At 42.2% G+C, this 27,485-nt stretch overlaps 3 protein-coding genes across 4 annotated transcripts; all 3 read left to right on the top strand.

Annotated features, from left to right (window-relative positions):
- Positions 1-2,285: 2,285 nt before the first annotated feature.
- On the top strand, positions 2,286-4,747 carry LOC105020559 (cytochrome b-c1 complex subunit 10). The gene is made up of 3 exons (XM_010887700.3): positions 2,286-2,448; positions 3,333-3,470; positions 4,106-4,747. The coding sequence occupies exons 1-2, from the start codon at positions 2,399-2,401 to the stop codon at positions 3,451-3,453; spliced, it is 171 nt and encodes a 56-aa protein (XP_010886002.1). The 5' UTR covers positions 2,286-2,398; the 3' UTR covers positions 3,454-3,470; positions 4,106-4,747.
- A 3,952-nt stretch (positions 4,748-8,699) lies between these two features.
- On the top strand, positions 8,700-17,639 carry mbd3a (methyl-CpG binding domain protein 3a). The gene is made up of 7 exons (XM_010887685.4): positions 8,700-8,846; positions 12,185-12,344; positions 12,437-12,574; positions 12,829-12,919; positions 13,030-13,207; positions 13,336-13,494; positions 14,683-17,639. Exons 1-6 carry the CDS (start codon positions 8,833-8,835, stop codon positions 13,487-13,489), a joined length of 735 nt encoding a protein of 244 aa, XP_010885987.1. The 5' UTR covers positions 8,700-8,832; the 3' UTR covers positions 13,490-13,494; positions 14,683-17,639.
- Positions 17,640-18,206: 567 nt separating this feature from the next.
- On the top strand, positions 18,207-26,634 carry LOC105020535 (RNA-binding protein MEX3B). Of its 2 annotated transcripts, none has more exons than XM_010887674.5 (4): positions 18,207-18,609; positions 19,161-19,703; positions 20,868-21,124; positions 22,066-26,634. In XM_010887674.5, exons 2-4 carry the CDS (start codon positions 19,217-19,219, stop codon positions 23,266-23,268), a joined length of 1,947 nt encoding a protein of 648 aa, XP_010885976.1. In that variant the 5' UTR covers positions 18,207-18,609; positions 19,161-19,216; the 3' UTR covers positions 23,269-26,634. The 2 variants fall into 2 exon arrangements, with proteins under 2 accessions (XP_010885976.1, XP_010885970.1); XM_010887668.5 differs by having other exon boundaries at positions 18,208-18,609; positions 19,158-19,703.
- The last annotated feature ends 851 nt before the right edge of the window (positions 26,635-27,485 follow it).

Raw genomic sequence — 27,485 nt, 5'->3', positions numbered from 1 at the left:
TGTATAATTAATGACAGTGTGAGTGAAAAAATTGTCTTGGGTGTGTTGAGTTACAGATTTGGTTGTATAGCTGAAATAGAAATTGGATGGGTTTTTAATGCAGTCGGACTGAGTTAGTTTCTGAGTTTGTGGTATGCTGTTCCAATATGGAAATCTGAGTGTCACTTGACCACTTTGGGGCGTTGAAATTATTGACCAGGTGCCTCATTTGTCATTATTGTGTAAAAATGCATTTGTACTTCCAGACAGTTTCAATGCAAAATGGCTGTTTCTTTTCCCTGATCGAAATCAGAACATCTATTAGCTAACACAAATTATTTCGTTGACACTGTCACAATGCTACTTCAGTGACTTTTGGGTTAGAAAATCAGAGTATGTTTGATGAGCATTCAATATAATTTCTTAAAAAGAATATGTTCCCAATTGTCTTAAAAGCTTAGACATCATAATTCAGATATTTCAGAGCTCCCTGTTCGAACTGATCAGAGTTGTTTTTAGGACAGCAAATGTGATGATCCTTGACTTGGGTGTACATCAGTAGAGAGATCCTCTCTGTGCTGAAACAAAGGATTCATTGTCCAGAGCAGAACAGTGTTTCCACAGGCACACATTCCTCGTTGGATTGGTGGATCAGAAATAGCTGGTGATGAAAGAGGCTATGGCCTATTTGTTTAAATAAGAAATTGTGTTGAAGTCCAGCAACTGCACTTTTTTATTTCTACTACGTAGGTAATGTGTTGGGTTGACATCTTTTGAGCTGTAAAGGTTACCATAAACCGCCACAAGCCACTGTTTTGTAAGATTGCAAAGATTGCATCTTTGCAATCTTACAGAACATTAAGAGATAGTATCCAAACTTTTGCTTTTCCTCCATCTCAGGCCTACACTCCAACACAGTAGGTGGCGATAATGCGTCCATAATTTTCAATGCCAACAACCATAAAACTCAAGAATAAGGATCATACCAGCCTTGCTAGTGGAGGCAGGAGATATACCTCTAGACAGGTGTAAGAAACTAGCACTGGCTTATTAGGTTAGATTGAAAGGATGTGGGTTTTGCAACCTGGCCGTTAATGTATTGGATGATTGCTGAGTGTATGGCAATGGATGAGGTAGGGGCTTTGGGTGGACAGTTGAAAAACAGGTTGAGGAAAGTGGTTTAGTGGTATTGGATATTGGCCTTACTCTGGTGATATTCCACCATGGTTGCTCGCAGAATCCACTGTAGATATAAACCTTGTGGAGCAAAGGAAAGACTTGCTGGATGGGTGTGTAGTTGGGGAACAGGTTGATAATTGTATTAAGGACAGGTACTATGCATGTCTGAGGGTGTTTACAGGTGGGTCTAAGGACCCTGTCAGTGGTCATACATGTTCCTGACTTTGGTATAAAGCTTTGTCGTCGGCTAGCGGATGGTTTGGCTGTGTGCACTGTGGAGCTGGTGGCGATGGTTATTGCCCTCCGGTGGCTGGAGGACGCTAAACCCGACAGGATTGTGATGTGTACTGATTCCTTGTCAGTGTTGTGACACTGACAAGGCATCAGGAAGGTCTAATAGGAGTGATTTGCTGCTGGAGTTGTTAATGATTTCTGTGCCATGGGGAAAAGGTGAAGCTAAATGTCAGAGGGGATGTGATGGATGTCTGGCAGAGAATTTGGGACGTGGAACCCAAGGGGCAGCGTTTATATGACCTACTGATGCCAGCAGGTGGGCAGAGATTTAAAAGTCAGGATAGGATGTAAGAGGTGGTGTTTGCCAGGCTGCATATTGGACAGTATGCTAAATGTATCTATGAAGTTGGTGGGCAAGCCTGGCGATGTTTTGTGTCCAGAGTGTTTGGTTGCGGGAACTGTCATGTGTTGCTTTATTATATAATGTATGATGATCTAAGGCAGGGGTGTCAAACCGGTTCCACGGAGGGCCGAGTGTCTGCAGGTCTTTGGGTTTTCCTTTAAATTGGTTCCCAGGTCAGACCTGAACAACCAGGTGGGGGTAGAAATTAACCAATTAGTGAACTCATTAATCAATCAGGTACAAGGTGAGAGCGAAAACCTGCAGACACTCGGCCCTCCGTGGAACCGGTTTGACACCTGTGATCTAAGGGAACGGTTGAAGTGTAGGGTTCTTTAGGTGGGGAAGGGATTGGTAGGGATTCTGAGCGAGGGAGTTAGTAGATACCTTCTTTTTTTTCTTAGTGGTTCCAGGTTAAGTCGGAGGATTTAGGGTCGTGGTGGGGTAGCTGTACACCTCGATGGAGCACACACGCCTGCACATTAGGTGGCGACATGCACCCAAACGTGAGTTTGCGGTCCGCCAAGATATAATAGAAGGAAGATCATAGCTGTAGTTCATCGGCTACGTGGGTGCGTTACTTTCTTCCTTGCTATCACCTTCAAAATGCTAGGCAAATTGATCGGTCAGAAATACGCTTCTATTGCCAAAACATGGTAAGATACTGTTGTATTTATTTTTATATTTTATATAGTAAAATAAGCTCCAAACCATGTCTCACTTTGCCATGTCCTTGTCTATGTTGGCCTGTTACTGTTAGCTAGCGGAGGTCATGCTATTTAGCTTGCTAGCATTACTCCCTACTACAGTACTAACCTAGGTTAACCAAAATCATATTTCCTTATTTTGGTTAACCTAATTTCTACAATTGTTAGCCAACTATTTTAACTAGCCTTAGAAAGTTGCCATGGCTGTGAAAAAGCATCATACGGACCTGACTCTGGTAAATTGGAGAGCCAGCTAACTAACTTGACGAACGACACGATTCGGTCAAAAGTGCAATCAAATTGTATTACGCATTCTTATTGTCTGCCCTTGCAGACCATGTTACCATTTAATAACTGTGGTAATACAAGGAAATAATATGAAGACCATGGTATGATCAAAAATACATTTTCTATCCTTCTCCTGAAAGTACTATATCCATGTGAGGACAGATCAGCGGTAGCCAACAAGGTATACACCTGGTCAGCAAAAATATTCCGATAGGCTGTGGCAGTCAAACATTGTTCAGTTGTCATAAATCCAATTAATGTGTGGCAGAAACCGCCACCAGCCTGTAATGGAGAGAGACAAATCCCGACTTTGACATCGGCATGACGCAACAGGAACTGAGATTCGCCAGACCTGGCATTGTTTTTCTATTCCTCAAATGTCCAGTATTTCTTGCCCGCTTCTTAGCGGATAGGAATGGTACCATTGTGGTCATCAGCTGCAAACAGCCTATTTGTAATATGGTGGATTGAGAACCAGCTAGATAGCTAACAAGGTTATCTTTGTTGATTTTAAACTTGACCCATCCCCGCGATTTTCAATACAGGGTCCCATCATTGACGGTGTGGGGTTCAGTTGGAGGGGTGGCGTTGGTACACTTCACTGACTGGCGGTTATTTTTGGACTGGGTACCATACATCAGTGGTAAATTCAAGAAGGATGACTAAAGGAATTCTTGTTGAAGGTGAGTCTGCTCAGTGTAATTATTAGCGAAGCCATGAGTTATCCTTCCCTGGAGAAGGTCCGTTCTGAAGGCTTAATTGCCATAGAAATGCATCTTAGTCACTTTTGTATTCCCAGTTTAAATCTATGAGTTGACTAGGTTACCTTGGTCATGCACATGTAGTATTATAGTGCTCATGAGGACTGCTTCATCAGCAGCTGTCACAACCACGTGTTCATTACAGAAAGTGGATAATTGAATGAAATGGAAATTAGGGGTGTCTTCAGTCTTTTACATTTTATACAAAACTTTGTTGCAAAACATGTTTTAAAAAAAAGGTGAACCGAACTACAATTTAACTGGCAACTCTTGTGGATAATGTTTAGCTAGATAAGTGGATACAGCAGTGACAACCCCAAATTTTTTCTAATTACTGACACATCCTGTCTGTCCCAAAGGACACTAAAATGTTTTCAGAAGCTGGAACATGGGTACATTGTGAGTTGATGTTTGTTTCTAGAATATGGAGTCATCTCAGATCAGGAAAATGTCACTGGTTAGGGCTTGAGTTGACTTTGAATGCAAAATCTTCGTAACAGGAATTCAAAAGAAGCTTTTGGTTTTAAGCCTGCCTGATCGCTTTTGTTTGCTTGTAGGTCATAATCTGCTGTCGATGTGAGAAAAGTGAGTTTTACCAGAGATGCAGATGGCATCAGACCCCAAGACCGTTCCACACCAGAGCAAGGAGAAGAGAAACACTGGTTTCATTTTTCAATCAACAGAAATTGACTTTTCTTCTATTTAGACATCTGTGCTGTGCATTATATTAGTCATATTTGATTAAATTGCTCTGCCAGATGAAGGACATCTATTATATGACAAGTGTTTTCCCTTAATCTTTTTCTTCTATTTGGGTTAGTCCGATTGACATCTTGATTCCTTTAGTCTTTGCTTTTCATGTTCCATCTTGATCATTCACTATATTATGTTCAAACGTATTATTTGATTGGCCAGTGAGAAGTGAGGGATATATGTAATCTGAGTTCTATATATTCCAACACTCAGATTACCAATATCTGTTTCCACGTAACTGTTTGGCATGGCAACACTGTGTGGAAACCTGTCATGTCTTCATGAACCTTCTTTTGTCTAATTTATTAAAGGGATCACCTAAACCCAGAAACAAATCAACTCGTCAGTTTGGTGAAAGCCTATGTTCCATGGCTGGGTAAAAACTTCCCCATTATTTTACTTTTAAGTGGTCAGTCAAAAATAAAAATGTCTGGTTATGTGTCAGAGTACTGTTGTTCTCATGCTGGAAATGGGTAATAACATTTTTACATTTCACAATCATTTGAAAACAGTAATTTGCACTCCAGACTACAGAATCAGCAAATTAAGTGTATGGGCATACTTGTCAAGAACATATCTGTATTGTCGTGACCAACAATAGTTTAAACGTCCTCAAAGTAAACCGTGGGTCAGATTATGCTAGCGTTTCTGTCTCCAGGCTTGCAGACTAGAGGTGCTATGACATGCTGCATTCACTCTGTTTTGAATTAGAAAAGGGTATCAGATTAACATGGTAAGATTTGAACTTGTGTTGATAGTGCATTCCTTTTTTCCTCAATGTGTTGATTTTACAACTCACTGCACATGCTAAGGTATGTTTTCTAGCTAACTAGCCAACCATTCTGTGCATAAACCAGGGAAGTGATTTGCTTTGAGACAAAATACTCAACCAAACTCCAAAAATCACTTTGAATCCAACTTTATGCTTCCACCGACACACCAACAGTTCATCTTTCAGAGTTAAACCATGCCATTCCATATCTCCCAGCCAGGGATGGAGGAATGATGGATGTGGTGCAGGTCTGTAGATGATGTAGAAACTAAATTGTCATTCAAAACTTCATCTCCAATGTTGTAGTCTGTTTTTCTGGAGCTTGAGACAATATTTTCCAATGAATGCTCCTCTCACTATTCTGTTTGAAACAAATTTCCTTGTATTCGTATGTGGAACATCAGGACAACAATACGCTTGAAATTGTTGAATTACACCTTGGTTTCAATGAAATCTAGAGACCTGCAACATGATACTGTGCGTAACAGCTGTTAAAAAATATTTCAGCTGTTGAAAGGACATTCGGCTGGTAAAAGCACATTGAGGTGTTTTTGGAGCTGACAAGGTAAGTTACTTTGGTGTTTTTGCATTATATGAAAATACAGATTATTGGGATAAATACTGAAACTGTACTAATAGAAAGCTAATGTAGAAAGAATAGCAATGGAGTAATATGTTTTGGTTGGAGTCAATACTTTTGCAGTTGTATTAAGTAGTAGTGGCTGTAAATGCTTTCAACATGAAACCTAGAAATTGCATCCCCATTTTATCCAAGTAAAAATGTTTTAGATTTCCAATCAAAAATAATATTGTGCTTAATAGCGTGAGCAACACCAATCACAAAGCCTGAGGTCAGATCCAGGGCCATGTTAGACTGCATAAAGATATTGTTTTTCATCAGGATAGAAGAGAGTTGATGGGAAAACACTTTCTAAAAGTGTGGAGAAGAATGGGAGATTGGATTTAGGACAGTGGTGATTACATTTCTGATAATGGTCATGGAAACCTCAAACTCAATGCATATTATTTTGAAAATTGCAAGAAAAGTATTCATTGATTTAATAATACTCAATAGATCAGTTAAATTATTTTATTCCATAACTTCAATATATTTTTCAATAGTCATAGAGACTTCAGATATACTCAAGTGTTTTAATTGATTTAGTGATGATTAGTTAATAAACAGGTGCTGGTCATAAAATTAGAATATCATCAAATAGTTTATTTTTTTCAGTAATTCCATTCAAAAAGTGAAACTTCTATAATTTTACATTCATTCCACACAGACTAATATATTTCAAGTGTTTATTTCTTTTATTTTTGATGATTATAACTGGCAACAAATGAAAAACCCAAATTCAGTATCTCAGAAAATTACAATATTGTGAAAAGGTTCAATATTGAAGACACCTGGTGCCACACTCTAATCAGCTAATTAACCCAAAACACTTGCAAAGGCCTTTCAATGGTCTCTCAGTCTAGTTCTGTAGGCAACACAATCATGGGGAAGACTGCTGACTTGACAGCTGTCCAAAAGACGGCCATTGACACTTTGCACAAGGAGGGCAAGACACAAAAGGTCATAGCTAAAGAGGCTGGCTGTTCACAGAGCTCTGTGTCCAAGCACATTAATAGAGAAGGCGAAGGGAAGAAAAAAGTGTACAAGCAATAGGGATAACCGCACCTTGTGAAACAAAACCAATTCAAAAATGTGGGGGAGATTTACAAAGAGTGGACTGCAGCTGGAGTCAGTGCTTCAAGAACCACCATGCACAGACGTATGCAAGACATGGGTTTCAGCTGTCGCATTCCTTGTGTCAAGCCACTCTTGAACAAGACACAGCGTCAGAAGTGTCTCGCCTGGGCTAAAGACAAAAAGGACTGGACTGCTGCTGAGTTATGTTCTCTGATGAAAGTACATTTTGCATTTCCTTTGGAAATCAATGTCCCAGAGTCTGGAGGAAAAGGTGAGAGGCACATAATCTACGTTGCTTGAAGTCCAGTGTAAAGTTTCCACAGTCAGTGATGGTTTGGGGTGCCATGTCATCTGCTGGTGTTGGTCCACTGTGTTTTCTGAGGTTCAAGGTCAACGGAGCCATCTACCAGGAAGTTTTAGAGCACTTCATGCTTCCTGCTGCTGACCAACTTTATGGAGATGCAGATTTCATTTTCCAACAGGACTTGGCACCTGCACACAGTGCCAAAGCTACCAGTACCTGGTTTAAAGACCATGGTATCCCTGTTCTTAATTGGCCAGCAAACTCGCCTGACCTTAACCCTAAAGAAAATCTATGGGGTATTGTGCAGAGGAAGATGCGATACGCCAGACCCAACAATGCAGAAGAGCTGAAGGCCACAATCGGAGCAACCTGGGCTCTCATAACACCTGAGCAGTGCCACAGACTGATCGACTCCATGCCACGCCGCATTGCTGCAGTAATTCAGGCAAAAGGAGCCCCAACTAAGTATTGAGTGCTGTACATGTTCATACTTTTCAGTTGGTCAACATTTCTAAAAATTATTTTTTTGTATTGGTCTTAAGTAATATTCTGATTTTCTGAGATACTGAATATAGGATTTTCATTAGTTGTCAGTTAGAATCATCACAATTAAAAGAAATAAACATTTGAAATATATCAGTCTGTGTGTAATGAATGAATATAATATACAAGTTTCACTTTTTGAATGGAATTACTGAAATAAATCAACTTTTTGATGATATTCTAATTTTATAACCAGCACCTGTAGGCCAACTCATTCTAGAACACAATTCATCAGACTGAAGTTTCTATGACCATTATAGCCACAGCCGCCTGTTTGCTAGTACCTCTTCTAAAGGTTTTATGAGACACCGTTTGTATTGATCCCCTAAAAGCACAGCAAACTTGAATGCAGATAATACAATGCTAAATTGGGATTTCCCCTCAAACTCACACCGTCAACCTCTAACTGGTAAGCCCACACTTTCATCCAAGCTCTTCTAGAGGGCGCCAAATTGCATCTCGAACATTGGGTTATGCTGGCGATAACCAGGAAAATCCTCTGTTGTCCCCTAGCAGCCCGGTGTTTTCCAATCCTGGTCCTAGGCACGTTTCTGGTTTTGCCATGACTCTCACACCTGATTCAAATAAAAGACCTGATTAAAAAAAAACGATTTAGACAGTAGTTGTCAGAAAGTGCTGATATTATAACCAGCCTGAAAACCAAAATAGTGGTTAAATCAAAGAGGCTAGCAAAATCGCCAAGAAAGTTAGGATTCTTGGATAATGCAACGGATGTTGTTAGTTGGTCAAATTGTAAAACAAAATAATATTCACTCATTCATGTACGGGTTTCTTTTCTATCCGGAGTTATGTTAGAATTTAAGCTACCGGAGAAAAAATTTAGAGCGTGCCTTGATCTTGGTGCGACCAGAAATTTACCTTAGTCCGATTGTAAAAACATGCAACACATGGTCTGAAAACTATCGCTGTTGTCCACCTTTTTAATGCGTTGTGTCAACAAATGATAACACGAAATCCGAAATGCTGCCTTGCTACTTTCAGTCGGCACAAGTACATTCACATTGCAATGTTTTGAAATGCGCACTTTTATTTTGAAGGTTTCATCAATAAATACGAATGTGACGTCATCGTTAGCGCTCCTGGCAGAATTATAGTAAGCAGATCCACACAACAACAACAGTTTCTAGCCATATTTTACAATTCCATGCAGATTTCCCAATCGACATAAATCCAGCAATCATAACTTCTAAGAAGCATGGACAGGAAAAGGTGGGGTTTAACGACTTGCTTTAATTAGTTGTAAGAAGCATAAGTAAGAAAAAAGATGGTAGGTAGGTAAGTTAACGTTAGTTGGTCTGCAAGGAAAGCATGTCTACTAGCTGCTTAGCTAACGGCGTTAGCTAGCTTCTTGACTTTAGCTAGCCTTGCTAACATTGTTACTCGATGGAGTAGCCAGTAGCTAACGTTAGCTAGCTCTTAAGAAATAGGCTACATTACACACATTTAATGTGCGTCCTATTGAATATGTAATATTTTTTTTAGGTAGACAACGATAAGTAATTAATTACGCTTGCTATATTATTGGATAGCAAGCTAGTCGATTAGACCAAACTCCACCACAATTATGCAGTTGAGCAGCTTATTTTAGCTAACTCTACGTCACAAAATGTTTATACAAAACTACGGATTTTAGTAAAGCATAGTGCGCAAATGCGGGTTTTACTATGGATAATGAAGTACTGTAATGTAGCTAACTACTGACTGTATTCGTTCTTTTTATCTGCTACTAGAAAGCTTAAATGAGTTGCCCTAAAACAGACGTTCAAGTATATTTTATTGTCAGCTTTAGCAAGTTGACATGTAGTAGTTACATGTCACAAGTCATTTTTGACACTTGTTCGGCGAGCTGCTCTGGTGACTGACACTCAGTAGACAGTTTATTAGGTACACCCATGTAACACCGGGTCGGACACCTTTGGCTCTTGAACGTTCCACTGGGAATGTGTTCCGTGATGGCATCACAGTTGCTGCATACTGGACAGCAGTACCTTCATGCTGTGAACACCCCATTCCATTTCATCCCAAGGATGAGCTATTGGGTTGGCATTGGGGCTGTTCCAGGAACATTTGAGACTCTTTGATATGGCACATTATAATACAGGAGTTATTCATGTGAAGAAGAGTCAACTGTAGCCTTGAAGAGATGTACTTGGTCAGCAACAATGTTCAGATACGTAACAGTGTTTAAATGTTGCTCAGTTTGTATCAAGGGACTTATCATGTGCCAGGATGTTTTCACCCACTGTTCTTCTGAAATACTACAACTGGCGTGCCTGGCACTGATGTCCCTCGTCTTTCCTATTCTACTGTTATATTGAAGAGTAACTGGATGCCTGTTTGCCTGCTTTATATGGCAAACAAAGGTCATGTGACTGCTACCATAGACATGTGAGTCTGTAGTAGCAGTGTTGTTTTCTGGCATTTATAATTTTTTTTCAGGAAAGTGGTGAAAGATAGAGGAATGTTTTTTTTGCTGAAAGAGCATTAGGCAGGACTCAAACCCACATCACAATAGTATATGAGCACCGGAGGCTGTGGCTTAGACCCTGGACAACCCTAGGGCGTAGCCGTCTGTTTTGCTACCGAATTTAATTGGACTTTTACCAGTTTAAACATGAGAAAAAACAACAAAGGTCTGGAGTTTAGTGGTATATATTTATTTTTTCTTAGACTAGCAGCAAACGTTAGTGGTAGCTGCTGGTTGCTGACTTATTTATTGACTTATTCGTTAATTCAGGGGAAACGCATTATTGATTATTAGCTATGACTCTACCAGGCTGTATTAATTCTGTTTTTTGTTGCAAAATGTTTGCACACAATGTTTCTGTTGGACATATTTAGGTAGTTCCTTCCCTGTTTGGATCTGATGATGATCAATGAGGGAACTTACTCTGTTTGATTGAATGTTTTGCTACAGAAAAGTTTTGTCTGGTGTAACATGTACACCAGATGAACACATGTTACTGCACACAGAAGGCCTATTAATACAGTGGTAACAGAAGTCATTCCATAGGTGATGGGAGTGTTCATAATTTGTCAATGTACATGCAATGAAAAATAACATAGGTAGTAATTACAACAAAAAACCTTTTTTACCTTTTACATGTCGTTGCTTGCATAGCTTGCATTGTTGCTTGAATGGTTTGGAGGTGGTTTCCATTTTTGTCTTTTTTGGCATGTAATCTTCACACGATTCTCATACTAGTATGCACTGTTAGTCGTGGATTGTCTTTGAGTGGCTTCAAGCAACAAATGTTGTTGTGTGAATGCTCCTGTCCTTATATATGTATATACACACATCTCTGTTCCCAAAAAAGTTTTGGACCCTGCATAAAATGCAAATAAAAACAGAATGCAAATAATGTGCAAATCATTTGATCCCTATATTTAATTGAAGTGAGTACAAAAACAACATATTTATTGTGAAAACTAAGACATTTTATTGTTTTTGGAAAAATATAAGCACATTTTGAATTTGATGCCAACATGTTTCAAAAAAGTTGGAACAGGGCCATATTTACCACTGTGTTGCATCACCTCTTCTTTTAACAATACTCTGTAAGTGTTTGGGAACTGAGGAGACCGATTGCTAGTTTTGCTTCATAGAGGATTTCAGGTTCTCATCAGTTCGGGGTAACTTTTTTGTATTTTTCATTTCATAATGCGCCAAATGTTTTCAGTAGGTGACAGGTCTGCAGGCAGGTCATTTTAGCACCTGGACTCTTACTATGGAGCCATGCTGTTGTAATACATGCAGAATGTGTTTTTGCATTGTCTTGCTGAAATAAGCCAGGCCTTCCCTGAAAAAGACGTAGTCCGGATGGCAGCATATGTTGCTCCAAAACCTAAATACATCGTTCAGCATTAATTGTGCCTCCACATATGTGCAAGTCACCCATGCCGTGTGCACTAATGCACACCCATACCATCATGGATGCTAGACCATCTGCTCTAACAAGCCGGATGGACCCTCTCCTCTTTAGGCCAGAGGACGCAGGGCTAAATTTCAAGTTTTGCTCTTTCTCTCCATTTTACATTGAGAAACATTATTCTTAAATTGTTGCACTATTTGCCCAAGCAGTCTTTCACGGAGCATATGAAAAGAGTGAGGCTCTTTTTATACCTAATCACGTTACTGACATGTTGCAAGTTGACTTAATTCGTTGTGAGATGTTCCACAGGGGTGTTTTTAGCCTTACACTCCTTTTCAGGTCTTTTGTTGACCCCGTCCCAGCTTTTTTGAAACGTGTTGCTGCCATCAAATTCAAAGTGGTTATTTTTCAAGAAACAATAACATTTCTCAGTTTCAACATTTGATGTTGTCTTTGTACAATTTTGTATTGGATATAGGGTTTACATTTTTTGCACATCATTTCATTCTGTTTGCATTGCTGTTTTATTTCCATTTTACACAGTATCCCAACATCTTTGGAAACGGGGGTGTGTGTGTGTGTCATGTTAGAGTTTATCCTTGTTGTGGGTGGCCTGTTATCGCCTCAATTTGATGCCTTGTTTTCTTCTGATTTCCTCTCTTACTGACCTTTTAGCGACCCTGGCAAGAGATTCCTAAGCAAGCCCCAACTTGCTCGCTACCTGGGCAACACTATGGAGGTGCATGCCATTGACCCCCGAGCAGGAAGGATGCTCATGAACAAGCTGCACAGGAATAGGCACAAGCATCGTTATGACAACAACCATCAGGTCAAGGTGGGAAGGAGTTTCATAGTCCAGGATCATGTCTAATCTGTTTGACCTATGAACTGTGACCCCTGAGCTGTTTCTTTCTTGTCTGTGTGAAGGTCAAGCCAGACCTGAATACGACCCTACCAGTCCGACAGACAGCGTCCATCTTTAAACAGCCTGTCACCAAGGTGACCAATCACCCAAGTAACAAAGTGAAGACAGACCCCCACAAAGCTGTTGACCAACCAAGACAGGTGAGTTAAGCTCTGTTTTAATGTGATGTAATGTAACAATACTGAAATATTGTTTCCATTTCTGACACATGGATGGCAGATGAAGCCGTCTTGGCTCAAGCGTTGTATTTCATGAGCCGTTTAAACTGCTTTTCTGTACTGGAGCTGAACAATTGTAAATATGGCAGCAATAGAAGTATTTCCATGTATTCTGAAGTGATTAGGTTAATAGCTTATGGCTTACTGTTGTTTGAACATTGTGTGTTGGTCCTCAGCTGTTTTGGGAGCGAAAACTGAGTGGTCTTAGTGCGTTTGACATAGCAGAGGAACTGGTGAAGACAATGGACCTTCCTAAGGGCCTACAGGGTGAGCACAGTGATTACAGCACACCTGAGTGTCATTACGCACGTCAAACCAATCCTTAGCGATTTTTCTCATTGTGTTTTTGATATCGGACCCCTTGTACCTTCTCTCAGGTGTTGGACCTGTGTGTTCAGACAAGACCCTCCTGTCTGCCATCGCCAGCGCCCTGCACACCAGCCCCGCCCCCGTCACTGGTCAGCTGACCGCTGCTGTGGAGAAGAACCCTGGGGTCTGGTTGAACACCGCCCAGCCACTCTGCAAAGCCTTTATGGTGACCGATGAGGATATCAGGTAGAGCGTGCGCTAACACTCAACACCCACCTGGCTAATGTGGGGGCCTTGTTGCAGTTAACCCAGCCAGAAGGGCTTTCGTTTGTCTGTTGCGTCCTCACCCTTCGCTCTGTCTGCGGCATGTGCAGGAAGCAGGAGGACCTGGTCCACAGCGTAAGGAGGAGGCTGGAGGAGGCGCTGATGGCGGACATGTTGGCTCACATAGAGGACTCCACCAATGAAGCAGACACAGACGCTCTGAAGGAGGAGCAAGCTGAGCAAGAGGACAAGAAAGATGTATAGCTGAGGTACGGGAATGCACGATCCAGTAGAACTGAGGTGCAGTGCGTTCAGGAAGTATTCATTCCCCTTGCCATTACATGAAACTTACGGTTTGTGACAGTGAAAGAGAAATTGAGGTTTTCTGAAAGTGAATGCAAAATAAAACTCTAGTTAGTCTGGATTTCATAAGTATTCAACCCTCTCTGTCAATATTAGAACCCCCTTGGCAGCCATTACAGCTATGAATCTTTCAGGTGTGGTTTCTGAGGACATGTTTACATTACGCTACATTTTCCAAGGCACATAGAACAAGACAAAGACACTAGATTATTTTGTTGTGTGGATTTTGTGTATATTGATAGATTGAGATGCTACCTTCCTTGGTAGCATGAAAGACATTTTTGATTGAGCGCCCCCCCCCCCCCCTGGATTTTGCAAGACAATTCTGTTGGAGCTGTATCAAATTTCTGTAGACTGCACACACATCGCATGATTCCCCCCCCCCCCCCCCCCCCCCCGATTGACAGCCACAATCGTGCGTGGTACATCTTGAACATGCCTGTGTAGATATTTGCCTATCATTATTTAAATAATCTCTTTCAAGTTAGTTGTTGATCTTTCAGTCAAGTCTTTCCAGTTTCCATAGATTGTCAAGACAATTTCAGTCAAAACTGTAACAAAGCAACTCAGGGACTGTCAAAGTCCTCTAGATAAGCAACTGCAATTGTAGATTTGGCCTTGTTTGTTTAAGTTATTGTAACATTTTCTTTGCCATTATTTGCAGTACAATTGTAGGCACCTCTTGCAAACCGGAGGAATGTTTTGGAATATTTCTATTCCTTACTACTTTTCACTCATTTAGGTTAGCATTGTGTAGGAACTACAATTGTTATTCTCCTATCAAAGCCATCAAACTGTTTTAAAATTACAATTGGCATCATGGGGAAATACCTAAATGGTTTCCTTCCTCTCTGGCTACAGAGTTAGGAGGCCCTGTGTCTTTAGTGACTGGGGGATAATACATTTTGTAAAGACACTAATTATTAATGTTATATTTAAGAGCTGGTCTAGTTTGTGGTTTGTTTGTTTGTGATACTTTGTGAGAGAACAGGTAAAGTTCTGCATTAAAACCTTATCATAATTCTATAACAGTACCAGTTGTTACATGCTATAGATGAAAACATGCTGACATTAATCTCTGTCTCTTCTACAAGGTTGCTGAATTCTACAGAGAGCTGCCTGGAACCCAGTATTCAACCCATACATCCATAATCACACACACAGGACACTCACCAGGATCTCACTAGCATCTGTCAACATGAAGGACCCTCTTTAGTCTCTGTTGGGAAGTCGGCCAAGAAAATGGGATTCAAATTGATTTTCGACCCATTTAAACATTTTTTAAGCCTTTACACAATACTTTGAGGTTTAGAGATTCAATTCACAAATTGTTACCCTCACTAATTGGTTGGAATGTGGACAGGTATGTATGGTGCTTTAGGCAATGTAGTCTAGCCCTCTTGTGAACACTCACAAGTTCAAGGTTGAGACAGAGTTTCTGTATGTTTTTCTGTCGTACCTGTTGTCACAATATGTGTGTGTCATTATGGGACACCTCTCACCCATTCATCTTTGCTCTTGTGTTACCCTGGTACCACCCAGTATCCTTTGCCCGGCAGGGAAAATTAGTGGGTGGCTAGAGGTTGGTGCTAATTGGGCAAGGGACTACATGCTGGAGGCGACTAAAATGGGCTTTGGAAAAGAACATTGTGTCAGAATTAAGCATGCATCAAATGACCTTATGTATGTATATATACATATTTATAAACCGAGGGTTAGAATGCTGAATGGCTGATAGCTGTGGTATATGGAAACATATACTACAGGTATGATATCACATTTTATTACTCTAATTGTGTTGGTTACCGGTTTATAAGAGCAATAAGGCATCTCAGGGGTTTGTGATAAATTGCCAATGTACTATTGCTAAGAGCTGAGTCCAGGCACTTCGCAATGTGTCATAACTAAGGACAGCTCTTAACCATGGTATATTGGCAATATACCATATCCCCTTGTGCCTTATTGCTTACATATATCTATATGTGTGTGTGTATGTATACATAACATACAGCTTTTGTTATCCCTATCTAATAATTGGGTTTTGTGTTCTTCAAACAGCAGTATATTGTTTGAACGGTTTTGAAATGTGGTGCTCTCTGCATTGAGGTTGAACAGGCTGTCATGACTCAAACTCACCTGTGCTATGAGTTAAAAATGGTGCAAATTTTATCTAGTTTCATCTTTGCTTTCATGTTCCATGTTACATTGTTGAACTGTCAGTAGGTGTGAGAGCTAACAGACTGCTCCACTACTCTGAAATAGTTGCCTATTTGGGATTTTCTATTTTTAATGTTTTTTGTATCTTTTTTTGTTAAACTTTGCTTTGTGGCAAGTTTGCAGCAATGCTATAGTTATTTAACGTTTCTTTTTATTAAGATTCAAATTGTTTTAAATTGTATGAAATGTTTCCCTAAAACTGTTTTGATTTGAAAAATTAATGGGAAGATTATTCACTGTCATATGAAGATAGCTCCCCATAAAATCCCATGAAACAAAAATGTTCAAATTATACTTTATACAGTTCTGTCCTTAAGTATTTGGACTGCGACACGTTTCGTTTTTTTGGCTCTGTACTCCAGTACATTGGATTTGAAATGAAACAATGACAAATAGGTTGAAGTGTAAACTGTCTGCTTTGGTTTGAGGTTATTTACATACAGCTGTTATTATTTTTTTACATAGCCCCCCCCCCACCACCACCCTTTTTTTAAGAGTCCACAGGTAATTGGAAAAGTTAATATCATCTTAATGTCATTGTATTTAGTACTTGGTTGCAAATCCTTGGCATTCAGTGACTACCTGAAGTCTCCAAACCCTAGACATCACCAAATGCTGGGTATATTCACCCAACCAGAATCCATGCTCAGTTGGATTCTGGTTGGGTGATTGACTTGGCCAGTCAAGAGTATTAAATATTTTGGCCCTGAACAATGTGGTTTGTTTGGGATCATTGCTGCAAGATGAAGTGCTGTCCAACTGATTTTAAGACATTTGGTTGTATCATGATGTTTCTTTACACTTCAAAATGTATTGTGCTGCTTATGTCAGTGGTTACATCACCAGTGAAGATAAGTGAGGTAGTTCAAGTAGCAGCCATATCGTGCCCTAAACCTAACACCTTGAACTTTCACAGCTCTTGGTTTTTTTTCTCCTGTACTTTCTTCTTACCATTCCTTTGGTACTTGGTAATTTTCAACTAAGCTGTCCATAATCCCTTTTTGCCAGAACTGTCCAAGCTCTTTTTGGTATTTTTCATTTTCTTGTGTTGGGGCTAACTTGTATTATTCCTTTGTGTTTTTTTGTTGTGTTTTTTACCTTGCAGTCCACCCTCTAGTTTGGCTGGTGAAGTCTTCTGTGAGTGGTAGTGGCTAATGAATCAATGTCTACCTCCTGGAGAGAGTTCCGGATCTGTTGCACAGTTCTTATTTTTTATTTTTTCTCTTTATGGTGAGCATGCTTTGGTCATTTAGACCTAAAGACCTTCCTTGATCGAGCAAGTCACTTCTCATTGCTGAGCTAACCAGTGCAAGCCGAATGTTTTGGCTGTCTCCAATTGATTTATTCTGATTCATCATGATGGCTTGACTTGGATTTACACTTCTACTTTGTGATGTTAAATAGCAGCAATTGACCCCAAATGCCAAGCCTAGAATCAAGATTCGACTTTGACGGCTCTCGTCTATGCACGGATGATGCAAACGAACACGTCTGCCTACAAAGAAACTGCTGTGAAGCAAATTCTCTTGGTGCATTTAAATAGAGGGACTATGTATTAAACATGCTTTTATTTATTAATTGTTAATTTGGATGAAAAATACCCTCAACTTAAAGCTGACTGTCTGCACATTTACCCCATCATCATTGTACCTTTCCAATCCTAAATTCTGGAGTACAGAACCAAAACAACAAAGCCTTGGTCACTGTCCAAATACTTAAATATATATTTTTCTTTTCCCATACCAGGACTTCTACCATTGCCTCTTTTTGAAATGTGACATCAAACAAATCTTTATAATTTTTTTCAATAACTAATAAATGCAAACTCTTTCAATTTATGGGTTATGTCTTTTAATTGCTTAGTCTGCAGCATGGAAGACTTCACTAGACTTGTAATAGTATTGTAGGTCACCTAGTGAGTCTCTAGGTCACTGTGAGCATCATCAGAACTGGAAGCCTGATTTTTGCATGGCAATCAATAATGGATTATACATTTCTTATTCCAGACTACATGTCTGGCATCTATTATTCAGTTATTGTCCCATTTAATCAACGTCAAGAGGTTGACTGGCAGCTGCACAACAATAACCGGGACATTTGATTTCTCTGTAGACGTTTAGACAGGCATTTTGAACTGCTACCATTGACAAAAATGTTGGTACTGAGTTCTGATAATTTTGTTTGTAATGTCCTTCCAATAACCCATCCTACCCAAACTTGACACCACCATAGATAGCATCCATGACTGCCGATTTCCCACTGTTATTTGAAACCAAACATAGAATAACTGAATTAACCCTCATTTGAGCAACTTCCCATGCGGAAAATTACGAACAATCTCAGGAACACATTGATTGTGACTAAGGACAGCACCATAGCAGTGAGGCGCTTCAGTGTTGCGTGGCCTTTGAACCCATTGTTGTGTCGCGGCTGACGTCAGTGCTGTGTGCGAGAGACAGGCAGAGCGGCGTGCGCCTGGCGAGACAAAGACGGCGGACCAGGGAACAGCCAGGAGAGAGGTTAGATCCAGATACACATTTTGGGAGGTATCTGCATGGAAATGTAATCAAAGAGTACCAACCGATAAAAAGATTGATGGGCCGCTAAACAACCTCGGCATTCGTCTGGAATAGGATCTTATCAACACCCTGCCCCTTCTCGTTCGTTTTTAAACATTTTCTCCAACGCCCCCAATTTAGCGAGCTAGCTTGATTCTAGCTAGCCTTAGCGCACTGGTCGCCACTCATAATTCCTTCAAGAATCAAAAGAGAGGAACTCAATAAAACCGGGAGATTGGCCTAAAGGTAAAGTTACTTTATTCTCTTTTATCCAATATATAAAAAAGTATTTGGCTTGGACACATTATTGCTCTGCTATCTAACAAGCTAGCTGGGTACTCCCAAACAAAGGGGACGACAACGTGACACTCAACTGTGGAGCTAGTTTGCTAGCTACATAGCTAACAACAGATTACCGCTTTCCCAAATGTGATGTTCATGTTTTGGGATGAGACCGATTGAATAGACAAAAGAAAATTATATATTGTTGGGCAGTGTTAAGGAATATGCAAATTGGCTCATTAAAATGTGTATTCTGCATTTCAACAAAAATAACAAACCCGTCACACAGATTATTTCTGCCACACAGTGAGAAAGAGTGCATCAACACACAGACAAAGCAGAGTTTAAGGGGACGGCGCCCAAGTAAAACACACTGTGTAACCTATTTTAGAAACTAACAAATATGACCTCAAACATTTTATCACATCTTGTGTATTTATTGCGTATTTTCTAGAATTTAATAATCGCTCAACACTTTTTGTAATGAAACTCTTGCTTTGTGTGTCTGTTAGAAGAAAGCGCGTTGCACCCACATAGGCGACCCAAGATCTGATGTTCATCCCTGGGGACTATGCCTAGCCCCTTATTCCACCCCGAGATTATGGACCACGACATGGTAGTGAGCAGCCAGCACAACGGTGTCAGCCTGCCCCGAGAGACGGACCAGGAGTCCCGGGACGAGGACCATCATGCGCTCCGTTTCGCACTGGATCAGCTGTCACTTATGGCTCTGGATAAAGTGGACTGTGGGGGCGGAGGTGGAGGACTCGTTGATCCGCTCGACGGGAACCAAGGACCGGGCTCCGAAAACTGTAACGGCGGTTATGTCGACCTGCAGATGCTGGAGCACCAAGGCGGTTCCAGGGACTCCCCAACGTCCTGCTCCCCGTCTCCAGAATACTATGGATCGGGCGGGTACCACATGGCTGGTCCGCATACTCACTCAATGCTCGGAGAACAAAGCTCCGTTCTCTGTAATCGAAAGAGGAGTGTCAACATGACCGAATGCGTACCTGTGCCCAGCTCTGAACATGTTGCGGAAATAGTGGGAAGACAAGGTACTAATTATGTGTTTTCCTCCTATGTTTACCTTTGTGGCTAACTACTTCTTAAGCTATTTAGCTATATAACGGTGTTTAGGGTCTAGCCATTTCCAACGACCCCTCATAAATGCATAGGACCATGCACCAGACTGCCTTCCTTTGTTTGGTGATGTCTCAGAAGTTTATGAGCGCTGTCTGGTTGTTATTGAGTTGGCATTGATGTGTTTGGATGTTGTTTATGGGCTTGAATAGTACGGGTAACGTTAAGAATTACTTACTATACATGTCCTTAAAATAGTGTTAGGACCACTATGGTATGAGTGTTCTTGGGTCTGTGTGTATGGCACATGAGTAGGAGAGCGGGGGAGGGGTGGTATAGGGTCAGACAAAGCGGCAGCTTTTCGTGAGTCTGGACATGTCTAGTTGCCTGCACCAAACAAAAGAAACCTATCGAATACATTAGATTTAGTAACATGTACGAATCAAGTCACACATTGAAGTACTATGTTTGGCGTTTACTTTAACCTTCACGTAGCTCAGAGTGGATGTTTAGCAATTTTATGTAATTTTGCTTAGCCATAGTGCGAGGCTGTTGGGAGGGCCGACGCACAGAGCACGGGACTGGGCGGTGTTTTTTCGCCCCGTATCTAGCCATGTCGACCGCTCTCAACCGGTTCCCAAATCCACCCGTATTTGATCTCCGCACAGTTTTAGCTTAATATTAACTACTCTTTTACGTACACACAGTGTATGTGCTTCGCGCGCCTAGCGTACTTGTGGCAACGTTATTGCATTGTTCTCTTTGTTTGAAACTGCCATGCTTTCTCTGCCTCCCAAAATGACATCACACACTCGGAACCTCATTGGTGGTTGAGCGTGAACCGTTCATTTTTAAAGAAACAGTGCAACGATTCTTGTTAGAATTAGAAACGCCACAGGGCCGAGATGTCTACTGGCTTACATACCGTATCGTGGAATTTAACCGGGATGTCTGAAAACCTGCAGCCCGGTTTCTTTATCTACCAGCTTACCAAATGTTGTCCAACACATTCATATTATTCAAAAGTTTACCATTGTTTTTACAATTGGGTGATATTGCAAGACCAATTATTTACAAATACACCCCCACAATAATTTTTAATTATTACCACTGTTTTTCCTCACCCTACTCTGTCCCAGGCTGTAAGATCAAGGCTCTGCGTGCAAAGACCAACACCTACATTAAGACCCCGGTCAGGGGCGAGGAGCCCGTGTTCATTGTTACAGGACGCAGGGAGGATGTAGAGATGGCCAAGCGGGAGATTGTCTCGGCTGCAGAGCACTTCTCCATGATCCGGGCATCCCGCTGCAAGGCTGGGGCTGCCGGCACGGGGGGGCCCGGGGCAGGAGGGGCCCTACCTGGACCACCACACCTGCCTGGACAGACCACCATACAGGTGTGACAACAATCTTCTTAATTTTACAGCCAAACATGCACCGGTGGCAATATTAATGAATCTGTTGGCTAAACGTTTCTCCTGTCAGATGGCGGTCATGATGCCTAACGTCTGCTTTTCTACTCTCCTTAACCAACTGTTACTTTCCTTTTAAATGTCTTGTCCTTTACCGCTCTACAGTGCTTGACTTGGGATAAAAAAAGGTCCAGTAGCTGTCTTTTTTTCCCCAAGTGGAACTGTTAGGCCGATGTGTCACAGCCCTCTCCTCATCTGCACCCCCACTTAGGCCCCCTAAATAATTAACTGGCTGTATAACTAGCCATTCTTTATTTTGAATTGGCTCTCCAGTTAGTCTGTTGTCTATTATTATTTTATAGGCTCGGAGGCTTAACTCCGGTCTCTCCTTGTGCACCAGCCCATTGACGCTCACACATGGAATCTCTGTTGTGGACTTCCCTTGTCTTCTCTGGTAGTCTTTGGAAGACTGGGTCAGAGGGGAGGGTCCTCTGGCTTTGTTGTTTATTAGGTTTTGGGAAGAAGGTGGGACTCAAGAAGAGACTGCTTTCTTACATCTTGGACCATAATCTCCAAGTGTTCTGGTGTTAGTAGGTCTGGATTTATAGTGATATAAATTGGCAGAGCCGGTCAGCATTCTGCTTTGATCCACTGTTTTTCATAGAGCAGCCAGTAGTCGATGCATTTCCTTCAAGAGGTGCCAGTACTGCTCGTGGACAGCTCCGGCACCAGTCGGATCCAATGTGTTCCTCAGATATTAAAAGTGCAGGTACGGCACGCTGGCCCCAGTCAAGCACTGCCGCTCTGCCAATTAATGGCCTGGTTTTTCACTGCTGTTTATATATGGATGGTTGCAGCTCCTGCACAATTTCTCCTGGTCTAGTCATGTGTTCTGTTAAACTGTCATTGTAATGTATTCCCTCCAGGTCCGGGTGCCGTACCGTGTTGTGGGGCTCGTGGTGGGGCCCAAGGGGGCCACCATCAAGCGCATCCAACAGCAGACTCACACCTACATCGTGACACCCAGCCGGGAGAAGGACCCCGTGTTCGAGGTGACTGGCATGCCTGAGAATGTGGACCGGGCCCGAGAGGAGATTGAGACGCACATCACCCTGCGTACCGGGGCCTTTGTGGACCTCCAGGGAGACAACGACTTCCACACCAATGGCACTGACGTGAGCCTGGAGGGCCTCGGCTCGCTGGCTGGGGGGCTGGGCGCCGCCCTTTGGTCTCGGGCCAACAATCACCACCCTGTTCCCCCGCCCCCTCCGCCACCACCGCCGCCACCTCTCCCCATGACCATGCACCACTCTTCCGGGAGGAAACTGTCCTCTGCCTCCTATCGCCAACACAATGGGGGCCTGGGGTCTGAGAGCTACTGTGCCCCTCGGAGGGCCACGGAGGGAGGCAGCCCCACCAGCCCCTTCAGCACAGGCTCCAGCAGCGCCGGTGGCGGAGGAGGGTTCACCTTTGGCAGCGACTCCGCCCCTGTCCTACCCACCGAGGAGCTGGGCTTCAGTGCCGCCAACATCTGGGCCCCCTTCATCAACGGAGGGGGGAAACCCCCTGGCTCTTCTCAGCAGCAGCCTCTCCGCCGGAACAGCAGCGGTCTGAGCGGCGGCGTCATCACCCCGCGCATGTCCCCAACCCTGCCCTCCGAAGGCTTGGTGGGACCCCTGGATCATCCGCTAGCCCGTCGGGCTCAGAGCGACCCGCTGAGCACCCTCTCGTGGCTACAGTCGGGTGGCGCTGGTGCCGGGTCCTTCTCTGGGGCGTCTAGTTCCAGCTCCGGGGGCTCATCCACCGGCTACTCCTCCTGTTCGGCCTCGTCCCTGCCCGGAGGCTCGCCTACTGACTCCGAGGGCGGGGGCAGCGGTGTGGGCCTGGGCTCCAGCATGCTGGGCCGGCTGAAGGCTGCCGCCGGCTCTGGTGGTCTGGTTGGGGTAGGGCCGGGGGGCGTGAGCAGAGACTGCTTTGTGTGTTTCGAGAGCGAGGTGACCGCGGCTTTGGTGCCCTGTGGCCACAACCTGTTCTGCATGGACTGTGCCGGGCAGATCTGCCAGTCCGCTGAGCCGGAGTGCCCTGTCTGCCACACCGCAGCCACACAGTGCATCCGCATCTTTTCCTAATGCCCCCCCCCCCCCCCACGACCCAAGACCAGGCAGACAGGAGGGCCTGGGGGCGTCGTCTTCATAAAACACTTTACTGTCAGAGCATCAACTGTAGGGGGACGGACACCAACTGCCTTCTCCATACGGGGTGGACCATGTTGATTACAATATTAGAAATATGACACTATACGGATGTTGATTTAATGATAGTTGCTATGACAAAATATGAATAATAATAATAATGGCTATTATTTCCAGACTGATTTTGATTTGATTCTGCAGACTGCATAAGCAGTAGGGTTGGGATCACGACGAAGTTTCACCATAGACTTGTGGGGATGAACCCAGTGTCTTATCTTTGTTCAGGCCTTGGTTCTGACCTAGTTCAGCCTCTAGGATGCCAGCCTGTCTCTCTTTTCATTTTCTTGCTTCTTCAAATATTTCTGCCTGCTTCTCTCACAAGCCTTTTTCTTTTGACACTTTTGTACTTAATAACAGATATTTTTAGACGGAGCTGCCTAGGCCAGCACTTTTCTACTCTTGTTTTGTTTTCCATGTTTTTTGACAGGTTATTAGTTATTCTGGTCTTCTTTCCTGTCTTATCTTTGGCTGTGGATTATGATACGACTTTGTCGATATCTTCAGACCTAAATACCTGGAGTTTTCCAAAGCTTGTGTGTGCGCGGATCACGTTCTGCACATGTTTTTTTCTCTACGTACAATGTCTGCTGTAGCCTATCCCTAGGGAACAGAATACAGATCACATAATGATCAGTGTTTTCAATAGGCTTAACTGAACCTAAGTCCTACCCGTGCAGCATCATTCTGCCAAGATAGTTTTGGAATAATGGGAAAATGCATTGAGATCATCTTTAGTTAAGTGTTGTTTAAAAGTAGCCTACACGGTTGTTTGAAATGATCTGAAATTAATGAAAATGATGTCAGATGATGTACGAATTGGCATAGCCTACCTGTGTAGTTGGTCCTGTGGCTTGCACTGTTGAACATGATCTGCATATGTACAAGCTTTAGGGAGCTCCTGAAAACGTTTAATCCACAGCAACTTAGCTTTTCTTTGCTTTTTTCCCCCTCTATCTCTCTCACTGTAGTGTAGTGATGTTAACGAAAGGCTTTGATATTGTGGTACTGAGCCTGGAACTGACTTTTAAACAGGCACAGAAACGGACACCTATCAGACCAAAACAAGCCTGAGTGACCTCTCTTAGATGTTATGAATGGAAACTGAAACACTTACTTAAGATATTTATACAGTTCAAAAACTGATATCCAATGTCGTGGTTTTAACGACGGTATAGGAATAATAGAATAGTGTTTAGTTATTTAAGGAATATCTGAACTGATCTGAGGTCAGTTACTCAGTCCCCATTGGTCTGTTTTTCTCTGAACTCATCTCCCATTTTGCTTTACCCCAAATTTCTCCTTCCATAATTCCTGTCCAGAGTTGGGCTTTTTCTCTTGTTTCTGGTTAGGAGCTGAGCCTTGTATTATAATATACTGTCTAATTCAATGTCCAAGTCTCAGCTGACACTTGAATGTGTCATTGAAACAAACTTGTCTGGTTTGGGCCCATTTCCTCCTCTCTTTCCCCTATAGAGCTCAGGTGTAGACACCTTGACATTATAACCTTGTCCACTCAGATCCTGTTGCTGTTACAGTTGGCGTTTGAGAGCTAATTTATTTTTTCAATCTTTGTTGTTTTTTTTTACTGTAAAGTATGTGGCCCAGGTTACCCTTGACCCCTCCCCCTCTCTCTGAACCTCATTATCGTCCAACAGGATACAACAGGTCTTGGTGATGTCACACAGAGAAATGTCTCGTCCAATAGGGGTTTTAGTTGAGAGGAGGTGGCCTGCCCTCAGTATTAGGGGCATCAGAATGAGCTATTTTCGTGCACTGCAAACCTTGAGCGACACATTGTAATGTTATTAGACCCCTCCCCGAATCTCCTTGGGGTCCTCAATTGGGTGATTTTTGGTCTTTTGCACCCCACCTCAACTCCCCAGCAATGCTCTTTGTCTCCCACTCCCATATGCTTCACCTGGTCCCAGTGGCAGAGTCATCCTGCGAGATGTATCTTCCTGTATGTATGTTGACATCGCCCGCCCCTCTCTGTTCTGAAGTATGACGTGGACCTGCTCTTTTAGTGTGACTGTACACGGTTGTTATTTGTAGCCCTTTGAACGTACATGCGGATCTACTCATAAAATGAGACAAGCCATGATAACCAAACAAAATCAACAAAAAAATGAAATAAAAAAGGGCTTCCTACGACTGCACACTTTACATTTTCAGGTGTTAACCTTCTCACCTGTCACAACAGCGAGAATAATCAACGTATCCAATATGGCAGCTAGTAGCTAGTTCATCCAGGGCTTCCAGACACTCTGTGTTAAAATCCCAACAGCTCTAGAATGTTGCTTGTTCTTTTCTGTCTCCATCTATAGAACACTTGTGAACCCAAGGTTCAGTCCTCAGTCATGTCAATGGCCTGTCATTGGATCAACAGAATGCTCTGTTACTTTATTTGACATGTAGCCTCCCTACCTGCACACTATCCGTTGATCTTGTCTTGAGGTCACTAACTACCCAGGGAGGAGCAATGGATGAGTTTAAAGACAATTAACAAACACGTTGCATTGCTACAGAGCTCAAGTACAATTGCTCGCTCAAGAGTCCCACTAGGCTGCTTTTTAAATTGTTTGTGTCTCTTTAAGATGCCTGACTATATAATAGCAAGTCCAGTGAATGGGGCCGTAGCTTCACGTCTGTATTCTAATAAATGCCCCTTAGTTTAGCTACACAGCAATTTTCCCAATTGAAAAGACCCACCTCCACGTCCACTGATTTGGACTGGAGCCAGTAGCTGAGTGACTGAGTCACATTTCACTGAAGACTAATGGTGCTTTGGTGCAACACGCTACTGACACACTGTTATTAGACAATAGGAATAGCCATGTACGGCAGCACAGGGACACAGCGTCCCTTTCTGCTCCTCCTTAAGGAGGAGTTAACTATTACTGGCAACCCCAATTCTGCCCTCTCTCCCCCTGAACAGGGGAGTGTTCTGTGTGAACGGGCAGCCTGTCCCTCGTGGGTCATCCACAGAGTCCCGTCGGGTGCAGAGAAGGATTTGACTGCGTCTTGAACAGAAACTACGACTGTCGTGGTTGATTTTAGTGGTAAAGAAGGCCAATCTTAATGGCCCCTTTTCAGAACTGCCCATGACATCTCAGTCACTAAAATGTCAAGAATTGAATTTTCCAGGTGGTTCTGGTGTAGAATCTTTTCGGGTTATTGCACCAGGAGACCTCTCGCATATCGGCCAGTGTGTTATGGTCATGTACAGTAGCATTAACAGTTAAACGGTACAGAATATTCTCATATTGACTGCTGAATTTTTATTTGTTGCTGATCTTAACCCCTACCCCACGTCCCCTCTTAAGGTTTGAAAACAGGGTTTATCGAGGCTCTTTTTGTGACACACATTTTTGTGTTGGTGGCGGACACAGGGGGAGCCAAACCCACCTCGGAAAGTTGCTTCCTCGGGAAGTCTGCCACCCTATTTTGCTTTAATTCTTTTTGTACGCAGAACCAAAATGTTACGTCAGCAAACAAGGTTTCAGGCCTGATTTGTATGTATATACCCTGAATACAATCAATGGGATCTCGTTTTCAAAAAGTTACCCGACTTAAGTAATGAAGTTAAGTGTAGTTTTTAAAAACATGTATCATTATTTGTAAGTTAACCATCTGCATGTCTTTAAGCCATCAGGCATTAGCAAATAATTTTTAAGAGAAAAAAAAAAACTTTTTACACATTTTATTTTTACAATTTATTTGCTTACCTAAATATCCCAGACAATAATGTGACCCTTTTTATTACTTCAAAATATTTTTTTCTTTATTTCCTCTGTACAACATATAGGCAATTTATAACAAAATGAGAAAAAATTATTGAAGAAATTTTAAAATTGAAATATATTTTATTTGAAAGTTTATGGACCTTTTAACCGTGAGCCAGAACAATTGTATATGCGTATAATTTGAGCTGACTTGACGATTATGAGAAATGTATCAAGAGTTTTATTTTTTATGCTTCTTTAATAAAAACTTGTTTTTGGTTTCATTTTTTACTGTAAAACAATAATCCCATTGTGTTGTGTTTTTTTCCCTCTGCCTTCACTTAGTTTATGGTCCAAATACGGCAAGACAGT

Source organism: Esox lucius, chromosome 3 (assembly GCF_011004845.1).
Source record: "Esox lucius isolate fEsoLuc1 chromosome 3, fEsoLuc1.pri, whole genome shotgun sequence".
Taxonomy (NCBI): Eukaryota; Metazoa; Chordata; class Actinopteri; order Esociformes; family Esocidae; genus Esox; species Esox lucius.
Note: the sequence above shows the minus strand (reverse complement) of the source record. Positions and strands in the feature narration are given on the sequence as shown.

Coding starts and splice junctions, on each gene's coding strand:
- mbd3a (XM_010887685.4), top strand. Junction 12,575..12,828: donor CTGTTGACCAACCAAGACAG/GTGAGTTAAGCT, acceptor GTTGGTCCTCAG/CTGTTTTGGGAGCGAAAACT. Junction 13,208..13,335: donor GTGACCGATGAGGATATCAG/GTAGAGCGTGCG, acceptor CGGCATGTGCAG/GAAGCAGGAGGACCTGGTCC.
- LOC105020535 (XM_010887674.5), top strand. CDS start 19,217: ATGCCTAGCCCCTTATTCCACCCCGAGATTATGGACCACGACATGGTA. Junction 19,704..20,867: donor GGAAATAGTGGGAAGACAAG/GTACTAATTATG, acceptor ACTCTGTCCCAG/GCTGTAAGATCAAGGCTCTG. Junction 21,125..22,065: donor CTGGACAGACCACCATACAG/GTGTGACAACAA, acceptor TATTCCCTCCAG/GTCCGGGTGCCGTACCGTGT.
- LOC105020559 (XM_010887700.3), top strand. CDS start 2,399: ATGCTAGGCAAATTGATCGGTCAGAAATACGCTTCTATTGCCAAAACA. Junction 2,449..3,332: donor GCTTCTATTGCCAAAACATG/GTAAGATACTGT, acceptor TTTTCAATACAG/GGTCCCATCATTGACGGTGT.